This window comes from Benincasa hispida, chromosome 9 (assembly GCF_009727055.1).
Source record: "Benincasa hispida cultivar B227 chromosome 9, ASM972705v1, whole genome shotgun sequence".
NCBI classification, from domain to species: domain Eukaryota; kingdom Viridiplantae; phylum Streptophyta; class Magnoliopsida; order Cucurbitales; family Cucurbitaceae; genus Benincasa; species Benincasa hispida.
Window position 1 is genome coordinate 88,380,772 of NC_052357.1, and position 12,283 is coordinate 88,393,054.

Genomic DNA, 12,283 nt, shown 5'->3' on the forward strand with positions numbered 1-12,283 from the left:
AAATTGAGAGTAAACAATATAAATTTTAAAAGTTAAACATGAAATTATTATCCACCGTGGTCTGTTAATCATTTGTAAAATTGTGTTTGTTCCTTATAATTTCACGCAATGATTGAAATATTATTCGATATATTTGTAAAACAAAGGGCTGAACATCAATATCAAGAATTAATCGATATTTCATATATCTTTTATAAATATGCATAAAACATTTTTTTTTTTTTAAATAAGCACCATCTATTAACCACAATATGAATATATGCTAATTACAAGATCTATAACTAATTAGTTTGGAAATAAAAACAACTTGATAGGGGCAATAGCATTTTAATCCTTGATCCACCTATGAATTTATTTGCTTTGTTATTTGATTTTTTTGGATGGGTAATTTTTAGAAACTTATTTTATTTTTAAGAAAAAAGTGAAAGCGGTTGAAAATTTGTTAGAAAATAAACATAGATTTAAAAAATATACAGCTAAATAGTTATTCTAAATGATTATCAAACAAGTTAAAATAATTTGATTTTAGATGGAATTTTCTTTCTACAAATTTAGTATGATATTATACAAAATCAATATATAGTAACTTACTAAAATATGCCTTGCAAATTAAGGCATTCATATGTACCTACAACCCCTAAAACAAAATAATAATACTTTATGGAATAGTCAATTGAGTTTAAGGATTTTAATTTATCAATTAATTAGAATGAATTATATTAAAAATAAAACTTATATATATATATATATATATAGTCTAAATTGTTTATTGTAAGATTATTTAATAAAAAACTCGACAAATTTATATATTTTAGTAATGTATCTCACATAAATAAATACATACATTCAAAAGTGTTGAGACCACATATGATAGGTCCAACATTGAATTTCAAAAGGAATTCGAATTTATGTTAGAGAATTAATTAAAAATGTACTAAAAAATAATTAAAAAATTATAATGACAATGACTAAGAAAAAATACAATAAACCACTTGAAAGTTAACTAAAATATAACTGAATTAGTATAATCCTAAACCAACAACTTTAAATCCATTATTTTATTTATTATTACCAAAAAGTCAAATATTCATGATAAAAAGAAATAAATTTTATTATGCAATTATTTCTCTCTCTCTCTCTCTTTTTTTCTTCTTTTTATAAATTTGTTTTTTATTTTTATTTACATTTGACTTAACATATAAAGTAAATACTTCAATTTCTGATCACTTCATCGAAGTGTATATCTATATTGATTCAACTATTCTTATATTTTATTTGTTATTATTTTAACTTTAAATATTTTTTAAAACGCACATGCATTCTATGTTATTTCATATTTATTTATATCATTATTTGAAAAATACAGTAATAATAGAAAAATTGCAATTCAACAAACTTTCTTTTTAAAAAATATTATCATTTAAATAAAATATGAATAGTTGAAGTTAAAAAGGTTAGCAATATTTAATTAATTAAATCGTACAAAACCCGGCCATTGAACGAGTCTTAATATTTGATATAAACAAAATTAGTTTCATGTATCCCAAATTTCCAATCCAATCCCTCATTGAATTAGCTTTTTTTAGAGAATTAAATTAGTACAATATAACGTTTTTTTTTAATTATTTATCTTAGAATATGTCCATTTATTTACACTTTGAAAAGTTTTATTTTGATCTCTAAATTTAAAATTATATATAAAAAAAACACTGTTTGAGGTTTTCAATTAAAATAATGTGAAAATAGACACTATGAGTAATGTGTAAATATTAAAATATATACGTCATTTGTAACACCATTAATAAAAAATGTCATCACAAACTTATATTTAGAAATTGATTTCCTGAACATCGATATAAATGACATCCGCGATATATTTTTTAAATAACATCATGTACATTTTCTACTTTTTAAAAATTAGCTACCTTTTCAACTCATGTCATTCGAAAATTTAAAACTCTTTTTTGGCATAATTTCATTTCGAGAGTAATTAAATCTCATTTGGTAATTATTTCATTTTTTATTTTATGTTTTTTTAAAATTAAACCTACTTATTTCTTATAATGATTTGTATACTTTTTAAGTATAATAGTTGAATTCTTAATCAAATTTTAAAAACAAAAACAAATTTTTAAAAGCTATTTTTTTTTTTAGTTTTAAAAAACTTGGCTTGATTTTTTAAACCATCATTAATAAGTAAATAACAAGTGAAGAAATTTGGAACTAAAAGTATATTTATAGGTTAAATTTAAAATCAAATAATTATCAAACATGACCTAATTTTTAAAAGTTATACATGGTCGAACTCCTTCCCTAAGTTAAGGGATATTTTATATAATTTAACTTTTGAATTATTAAATATCATGGTCGTCTTTCTTTCATCTATAATTTGTAATGTAATACTAAAAAATGGAAAGTAATAAAAAAAGGTATAAATATATATTTATTTTGTTTTTAAAATATAATTAAAAATGAAATGTTTTTGAAGTATTGAAAAAAAAGAATGGCGAAAAAACAAATACAAAATACAAATTAAAAAGAAGTAAATGCTTATAAAAAAGACTTTAAAAAATTCAGTTTCATCAAAACCATCCAAATTTTATTCTATGGTTGTAAATTTTGAATTTTACTTTTTCACATGCATTAATTCAATAAAACTGTTTTTTGGAAAAAGGGAAAAAAAAAAAGGAAAAATGGGGAAGGGGGAGAGAATCCAATTCTTTGGTGCACAATATAAAAATTCCATTTAAAACTGATTATATTTTACTTTTACAAACGCCAGAAGGAACCACAAAAAGTGGGGTCGGATTCTTTCCGAATAAACCACGTGGATTTTAATATTAAATACTAGTAATAATTATTATTATTTTTTTTTTCAAAAATACATTTTTAATTAATAATTTTTAGATCTAGTTTATATTTTGTTCCTGGGTTTAAAAATGTTTAAGTTTTGAGTTTCATTTCAATTTAGTTTTTAAATTTCAAAATGTTATCATTTTACCTTTGAAATTTGAGTTTTATTTCAATTTGATCATTAAGTTTCGATATTTTTTTCGTTTTTAACTTCAATTTTTTTTATTAAATACTCACAATAATTGACGTTAATGTTTCTTAATTAGTTTTAAAAAAATATAAAATAAAATTTTAAATTTAATTTAAATCGTGGTGAAAAAATGAAACTTAATTAATTATTTTAAATTTATTAATATACATTAACATTATAGACAAAAAATAGGTATTTAATAAGAAATTGAGATTAAAAGTGTAAATTTTAAAATCTAAGGATCGAATTGAAATAAAACTAAAGGTAAAACTGCAATATTTTGAAATCTATTGACTATATCAAAACCAAACTAAAAAATTAACAACTAGATGTGTAACATTTTGAAATCAAAAAACTAAATAGAAACTAAACTCAAAATCTATTGATAAAAAAAATATTTTTACCTAAAATTTCCTTATTCTTAAATCTTAATCAACATTTCTCCATTCTCAAAAAAGAAAAAGAAAAAAAAAAAAAAAAGGAAAGAGACCAACATTTTCTCCACATTGGCCCCCGAAATTTTGTTATTTTCTTTCGGATTCAATGTCATATTGTATTGTTCATGTTCTTCCTCCCTTTTGTGAATTTATTAATTAATTCTACGATTAGTTGATGAGATTATTGAGATTATATCATAATTATTAATTTAAAAAAAATTGATACTTATCTTGTACTAGATTGTCTTCCTCTCATATATTTTAATTTTGAAAGGTTTTAAATGTGAAATTGATTTTTGTTTTTTGTTTTTTTTTGTAAATTTATGCATTATAAATCATATAAATAATTTGTTATATATGAGGTTTTAAATGGAATATTTATTTAAAATATTTAGAGAATAAGGAATAAAGCTAGATAAAAATAATAAAAATAAATGTCAGAATGGGTTAAAAAATAAGGAAAATAATGTCCAAGTTTGTTTGGTTTTTGATCATCTTTGAACCATAATTTATAAAATATCAATATCATTACACAATATAAGTCAAATCGCTCAAAAATAATAATTTCATCTGTAAAAGAAACGCATGAAATTCAAAATAACAAAAATTAAAAGCATTGGTTGCTGTTGTTAATAATTATTTTTATGTAAAAACTTCGATTTTTTACAAATATTTTTGGACAACTATTATTCTAAAATTTGAGTTAAATTTTTTTTGGATCTTATCACCCAACAAAGAACAAATAATTACACGAGCGACATAATAAGAAAGTATCAAGATTCGAACAAAAAACAGCGTCCTAGATCCAAAATGGACCTAAGAAAAGGGACAACTTAGACATTTGACTCCAATTTCCATGCTCGTCCTCAACCTTGCCTGCCAGGTGCATGTCCTATCCATGCCGTAACTCAATTAATTGGACGATTATCTTGATTTAGCCTCGAAACTCTATTTTAAATAACTTCAGTCATCTACTTCTATACATACGTCACGATGGTCTAAGAAGAAATAATTTAATTATCACTCTTAAAATCATAAAATTTCCACACTCTTTTATTTTCTAACTTAAACATCAGAATGTATATGATAAACACATGTTTTTCTTTATTTTTTGCAACTCACATTGTCTAATTCTAAACAGATTTATCGTTGTCGTCACACTAAAATTAAATTATTTTTACTAAACATATACGATGACCATAGTCTCAATCATCTCAATTATTGGATTACCAAATGTCACGAATATAATTTAATCTTGTTCCTCTTGAAAATAAACAGAATAATCTTGTACATTTTTATAGAAAAAAAGAGCCTAAAACTATTTTTAGAGCTTCCATTATTTGATGTTGTACATTTCTATCCCATTGATGTAGTAGGTCGATTTCACATCAATTCAACATCGTCGTCGTTTTTTAAAATTATTATTATAAAAAAAATCATAATTTTATCCAAAAGAAATTAAAAAAAACAATCAAATTTAGAGAGAGTGAGAAGCACGCGCTAACGGCAGAGAGTGGAAAAAACTCAAATCTGGAAAGAAACAAATTATAAAGCGAATTGTGCAGGAAGAAGAAGAAGAGGGTTGAACAAAGATAAGAATTTTTTTTCCTTTTCTTAATTTATTAAAAAAAAAAAAAAAGAAGAAAAAGGGATTAATATTTAGAGGAAAATTAGAAGGGGGGAAAAAAAACTGAAGACTTGTCTCGTGAATCAGCAGGTGGAGTTTATGTAGTGTATAAAAGAGCAAAATAAATGTAAAAGTTCTTTCTTTTTTCTTCTTTGTTTCTTCAATCTCTCAAAAACTCTGTAAAATCTCATCCCCATTTTGCCTTTAATTTTGTTGTTTTCTTTCTCACTAGAACGAAAACTCTCTCAAGATTTGGGGTGTTTTTTTTTTCAGGACTCACATTCATTCTTTGCTTCCTTCTTTAATTTCACGAGATCCCCATCTTCAACCCCTTCTCTCTTTTCTCTCTTTCTTAATGTGTTCTTCAAACACATTTCTGACGGGTCTTCTTCTTCTACTTCTCGACGGATTTTGCTGAACTTTTGGGTCACACCCCATTGGGGATTTCAAACAGGGGTTTTCTGATTTCATCTCCTCATTGTGTTTGGTCAACGGCAAAAGTGGATTCCGTTTTTGGGAGCCTGAAAATGTCGCATTCTGGGAATCCCATTTCCAACCTTCGTTTTGATCATCTTTCTGATCGGTTTCGTGATTCTGTGAGCTGTGAAGTAAACAAACCCGACTTTCGAGAGTTAGATCTGGGTTCCCCTGTTTCGCCATTGCGCACTCGCCACCAGACTGGTGGCGGCCCCGCTGCGAGTAGTAGTTCTAGCTCCTCCGGATCGGTTTCTGGCCGGAATGGACCGAACCCAGTTGCTAAAAGATCTGATTCGGGTCCTAATAATCACTCTGGCGAACTCTCTGGGTCTAGCGAGAGCAGCCCTACCGCCGCGGAGAGTCTCCGATCCATCGGAACCCCTAAGAATTTCAAGTCGGGTCATAATAGATCCGATTCCGCCTCTAATCATCCATTAATCTATTCCGGTCAGTCTCAAAGCTCTGTTACTTCTCCCTCCAATGTGCTTCCCACTGGCAATATTTGCCCTTCAGGAAGGATCTTGAAGACGAGCATGCCGTCAACGAATCGGAGCTCGAGGACTGACGTTTTGGGTTCTGGGTCGGGAAATTACGGCCATGGTAGCATAATGCGGGGACTCGGCGGTGTTAAAACCGGCGCTGTTGAATCGGTTAGCAATGCCAGTTCGAGGGCCGGTGGTGGTGTTGGTGGAGACTCATTGAAGAGGGCGAAACAGAGTGGGGATCCGGAGGAGTTGAAGAGAGCTGGAAATGAGCAGTACAAAAAGGGGCATTTCGCTGAGGCTTTGAGTCTTTATGATCGAGCCATTGCAATTTCTCCGGCCAATGCAGCTTACCGGAGCAACCGAGCGGCTGCCTTGACTGGTCTCGGGCGGCTTGGTGAGGCGGTAAGCGAGTGCGAGGAGGCAGTGAGATTGGATCCCAATTATATTCGGGCTCATCAGCGTTTGGCATCTCTGTTTCGTAGGTGGGTTGAGATTTGAGATTGAAAGGAAGATAAACTTTTGCTCTCACTCTGATTTGTTGATGGGATTTGGAATGTACATTGCTGAGGAAGCGATGTTGCTTGTTCTTTGAGCTTATGCTTGAGACTCATCTATCTGTGATCTGCATTGAACTGCCTTTTCTGTTTGGTTCTTTGTGTAATTGAAAGTGAAGTCTGGTGTAAGCGACTTGAAACTGGAATATGTTGACATAATCATATAGCTTTATAGTTGGTTGACCTGTCTGTGTTGTTTTGATGTTCTTGCTGGTGTTTTTGTAGCTAACTTGATGGTTTGTTTTTCTAAGAATTGTTTATCTACCTATTGATCGATGGTTGAACTTTTGGCTTATTTTTACATTTCATGTGCTTTTGCAGGTTAGGACAGGTAGAGAATGCTAGGAAGCACCTTTGTTTTCCAGGTGTTCAGCCGGATCCGAATGAGCTGCAGAGATTGCAGGTAGTAGAGAGGCATATAAGTAGATGTGGGGATGCCCGTCGACTTAGAGATTGGAGAAGTGTATTGAAGGAGGCAGATGCTGCAATTTCTGCTGGTGCTGATTCTTCACCCCAGGCAAGAGCTATTCGAATACGTTTTTTTTTTTTTTTTTTTTAATAAAAAAATTTATTGCAGATTTTAATTTTCTTGTGATTGAGGATAGAAAGAACTGAATTTGTTTGGTTGTTTACCTATCTGCAGCTGTTTATGAGTAGGGTGGAAGCTCTTTTAAAGCTTCATCAGATTGAAGATGCTGAATCCAGTCTATTTAGCATTCCTAAGTTACATCCATCGACTAACTTGTGCTTACAAACTAAATTTTTCGGAATGCTTTCAGAAGCATACTCTTACTTCATTCATGCCCAAATTGAGATGGCGATGGGAAGGTATGTTCTTAAACTTTTAGCTTGAAAAGTACAACTGTGAAACGGTTTTGAGAGAGTGGGAATTGGATAATGGATATGTTGCAGGTTTGAGAATGCAGTTACGGCTGCTGAGAAAGCTGGGCAGATTGATGCTCGGAATGTAGAAGTGGCAGTACTGCTTAATAATGTGCGCTTGGTTGCTAGAGCTCGTACCCGGGGCAATGATCTTTTTAAATCAGAAAGATATACAGAAGCTTGCTCAGCTTATGGGGAAGGTCTTAAGCTCGACCCTTCGAACTCAGTTCTCTATTGCAATCGGGCGGCCTGTTGGTTTAAACTTGGGATGTGGGAGCGATCCATCGAAGACTGTAATCAAGCATTACTTATCCAACCAACTTACACGAAAGCCCTTCTTCGAAGGGCTGCTTCAAACAGTAAGGTAAATTGCCTTAACTTAGAATGCTGCTGTGCTCGACATATTTGTGATAATCAGTTTCGTTTCTCTAATTACATTTTGGATTGACTGCAGCTTGAAAAGTGGGAGGAGGCTGTTAGAGATTATGAAGTTTTGAGGAGGGTGCTTCCAGATGACAATGAAGTTGCTGAGTCTCTATTTCATGCGCAAGTTGCACTAAAGAAATCTCGAGGGGAAGAAGTTCATAATCTGAAATTTGGTGGCGAAGTCGAGGAAGTTTCAAGTCTAGATCAGTTCAGAGCTGCCATATCGTTTCCAGGTCTGGTTAAACATGATTAAACGTCGAGCTTTGTTGGATCCTGAACTCATAGACTCTTTACACAGAAGTTAAGAATGCCCTTGATATGATTTTCTATTAAATTTCAAATTCCAGGCGTCACTGTGGTTCATTTCAAAGCAGCATCTGATTTACAATGCAAGCAAATATCGCCATTTGTGGATATTCTTTGTCGTCGCTACCCTTCCATTAATTTCCTTAAGGTAGTCTCTCTTCTTCGTTTCGCATCATCTGAACGATATCGGTTTTATTAGCTGAATAATTTCTATTTAGATGGAAATGTAAACTTTCTCAACATATATTATCTCTTTTCCATTTGTCATAAAAGGTGAATCTGGAAGAAAGTCCAGCAATTGCCGATACTGAAAACGTAAGGATTGTACCAACATTCAAGATTTACAAAAGCGGCAATCGAGTGAAAGAGATTATATCTCCGACTCGCGACATGTTGGAGCACTCAGTGAGGTATTATAGCTTATAGAACTCGAATCTGCTGCTGCTGCCTGTGCTCGTTTCCTTTAGCAATTCTCCTCTTCCTACCAAACCCAAACCCCAGCCATTTGAAAGAAATGCCCGCCAAAACTCCTTCCTACCTCATAAGGAATTTCCCGATAACTGTGATAATTAGAAGGCTCGAAATAATCCCCATTGGCCAACCCCAAAAAAAAAAAGCCAATGGAATCCAGAGGGAGATAGTATAGTTCATTTTTGGAGTTGTTCTTATTCTATTCATTCATTCCTCATTGCTCTCTGGTTCCATCTTTTTTCCTTCCCCCATCATCTCCTCTTGTTGTTAAATATCCATTTTCCCATAAGGTTGCCTTACTACACCCTTCAAATCAATTAGTCTCTATCACTTCCTAGCGTTATCGGTCTACTCCCCGTTGTATCGAAGTCGTAGAATCAATCCCAATTCAAACTCAGCTACATTTTAGAGAGGGAGAGCAAGAGAGAAATGGCTGTTGGTCAAATGAGGATCTGTACATGTATATATGATATATACAAGGAAAAAAAACAAAAAAAAAACCTAAAAGAAAAGAAGGGAAGAGGGGAGGAGGAGGGAGTAGATGGATGAATAGATATAATGGTGGGGTTTAGTAAAAAAGAAGGGTGAATACATTGTTACCATCATTTTTAGTTCTTCTGTTCTTCAAACATTTTCTCATTTAATAATAAAAAAGAAATCTTCATTTTCCATTGCTCCAAACATCTCTTGACCCAATGCTTCTACTGTTTTTCTGTCTCATCAAAAGCTGATATTTATGGTTATAATCAATCAGAAGCATGTTGATAGATGGGTATCTGTTTTCACAAAACTGGTTTTTATTTATTTTTTTTAGGGGAGGGATCATTTAATGCTGTAACATAAAATATTATAATTGGTTTTTTGTTGGAAAATGGGTGTGGCAAAGTTTCTGATTCTTTGAAGGAGGAGTTGGTTTTCTTAATAAGGAGTGGGTTGGGTAGTTGGTTTTATTCATTGCTCTTTTAAAAGTTAGATTGTCCTTCAAAGCAAACACACCTTAGAAAAGTTGGGCCACTCTCCCAAACTAAATTATTTTTTTTTTTTTAAAAAAAGAAAGAAAAAGAAAAGAAGAAAACTTTATTTATTTATTATTAGTTTTATTTTTGTTTTATTCTCAACACTTTATGTCAACCTCCTTACTACAAAATGCCATTATTTGATGGGTAAAGTTGACTTGGTGTTCTCAATTAAGGAAGAAACTAGTATCTCTTTTGATAATTTGCTTTGCATAATTAAAAACAAGAAGTTGGCTAAACCTATAGTTTGTGTATGCCAATTTTGTTAAGAATATTGATGTTATTTAGTTGGATAATAAATATGGCTCCCATAAAGAGTTAGTCTTAATTCCTGAATTCGAACTCTCGATGACTACTAGAGCTAGTCTCGAGACAGGCATGACGACGATTATTTAAGGTAGGTCCCTAATGTTTATATAAATTAAGATCCTAACATTAGGATTAGGAAATTGGAGAGAGGGGTGTCACATGTGGGCAAGGCATTCACCTAACTTATTAAAATGTGGGGAAAAAGTGAAGGTGGTCGCTTTTGAATCTAAGCCTTTCAGTGGTTCATTGCCTTGCCGGCTGTGAATTGGTTGATTTGATTGATCTATGTATTATATGTTTTATGAATCCTTTTTTTTTTAAAAGACACTTTTAATCTTTAAATAATAAATAATACTTTAGTTATTCACCTCCAATTTGTAGGTATTTAATATATATTATGACGTTGTAGTTTCAAATTTATAACAAAGCAGGATCAAATATATGCGTCAATTTTTATTGTGCAAGGTAGAGTTGGTTATAATAATTTATACTTATTTATATTTTATAAGGTTATAATAGTAATGTGTTGGATGCAAATTATTTTAGTTTGAGTTCAAGAAATTTGTATTTATGGTGTAGATTATTTTAGGTTGAATTTAGGTTTTGTGTGTTTGGGTTGCTCGAGTTAAGTATGAGTTTAGGGTTGTTTTTAGTTCCCCCATAATAATATTTTACAAGTATTAGTATCTTAAATATCATATATTGTAAATAGAAATAAAAAAGAATTTGTTCCACTAGTTTTTTAAAATGTGTTGGATTTTAAGGTACGTTATTCTCCATCCATTTGGTCATTTGGAAGATGTATCAATTTTGTTGACCATGCACAATACATGTGAGTTTAGGGTAAAAATTTCATATAATTGATTAAATAAGAAAATTTTATGTGTGGAGGTGTACGAAAGCAACCAATTTTCTAATTAAATTATATTACGTAAAAATGTATATCTAAGAGAGATAGTTGTCAAATATAGGTCGCCACCACGATAACACAAATAAAATATTGTCAACTTATATGCATAATTTCAAAAAAATGATGGTAGATTATCACTCAAGAAGAAGGATTGTTCAAATGTATTTTTTGATGAGTGTGGAATACTAAAATAAGTTATATTATATGAATTGAATTAAAATGTATAAATAGTTGTTAAAGATTTCTTGGGAAATTCTCTAGTTCAATTTTATCAATGACTTTTTTCTCCATAATGTTCTTACTTTAAACTTTGATGAGACCTATGAAACAAGTTAATATTAGAGCATGTTTGGATTGACTAAAATAAATTTCCAAAAAATAATATTCATTCAGAGGTATTTTTTTAATAATTAAAAACACATGTATTTGATTACATTTTCTCAAAATTATTTTTATATACAAGTTTTTTTGGTTTAACCTACACTCAAACTGTTTATATTAATGTGAGTGATTGTCGGACAGGTTGCATAGGTGGTCATTGAAGTTAGCCACTAAAGTTAATCATCAGAGCTAGTTGTTGGAGGTGATCTTCGCCTGAGTTGGTCATTGGAGGTGGTCGTTAGAGTTGATCGTCGGCAATTGGAGATATTGGAAACATTAGAAAAGATGAAAAGCTTGTTATTTTAACAACTAAATTGTAAATAGTAGCAATAGAGCTACTACAACAAAACTAGAGTTTAAAATAATGCTTATCCCCATTTTTTTAACAAACGCCCCAAACATTGAGTAGACTATTATAACCCATTAAACTCATTCTAAATTAGAACCTTGAACAACACCTTAATCTTTATAGTTTATAAGAAAATTTAATTTTTAATCACTCTATCAATTTACATATGTTAAAATCTAATGTGGTTTGACGAAGAAATATCACAATTATCAATCAAGAAGTCATAAGCTCGAATTTTTCTATTCCCCTGTATTCATGATATTAAACTTTCTTCAACATATCGACATTTCAATCGATATTTTCACATTCTTATGGGTTCAACAACAACACGAGAGATGAATTGAAATTTACATTATTTTGTTAAAAAAGGGATATTTTTAAATATAAAAAAAATGTTCTAAATTATTTACACTTTGTAGCAAAAAGTTCCAAAAGTACAAATATTTAGCACTTTTGGAACTTTTTGCTATAAAATGTAAATATTTTTATGAGTTTTTATTTATGAGAATTTCCCTTAAAAAATTCATAAAACATAAAATACAAGTACAATGTTGTTAGTGTAAATATAATATCAATAATAAACCTTTTAACATGTTGACAAAACATTATT

At 30.4% G+C, this 12,283-nt stretch overlaps 1 protein-coding gene across 2 annotated transcripts; it reads left to right on the forward strand.

Moving 5' to 3' along the window:
- Nucleotides 1–5,114: 5,114 nt before the first annotated feature.
- Nucleotides 5,115–11,721, forward strand: LOC120086034 (TPR repeat-containing thioredoxin TTL1). 2 transcript variants are annotated; one of them, XM_039042445.1, is made up of 8 exons: nucleotides 5,115–6,551; nucleotides 6,945–7,140; nucleotides 7,267–7,451; nucleotides 7,536–7,869; nucleotides 7,960–8,164; nucleotides 8,279–8,385; nucleotides 8,511–8,647; nucleotides 11,466–11,721. In XM_039042445.1, exons 1-8 carry the CDS (start codon nucleotides 5,635–5,637, stop codon nucleotides 11,515–11,517), a joined length of 2,133 nt encoding a protein of 710 aa, XP_038898373.1. In that variant the 5' UTR covers nucleotides 5,115–5,634; the 3' UTR covers nucleotides 11,518–11,721. The 2 variants fall into 2 exon arrangements, with proteins under 2 accessions (XP_038898373.1, XP_038898374.1); XM_039042446.1 differs by lacking the exon at nucleotides 11,466–11,721 and having other exon boundaries at nucleotides 5,119–6,551; nucleotides 8,511–9,389.
- Nucleotides 11,722–12,283: the final 562 nt, after the last annotated feature.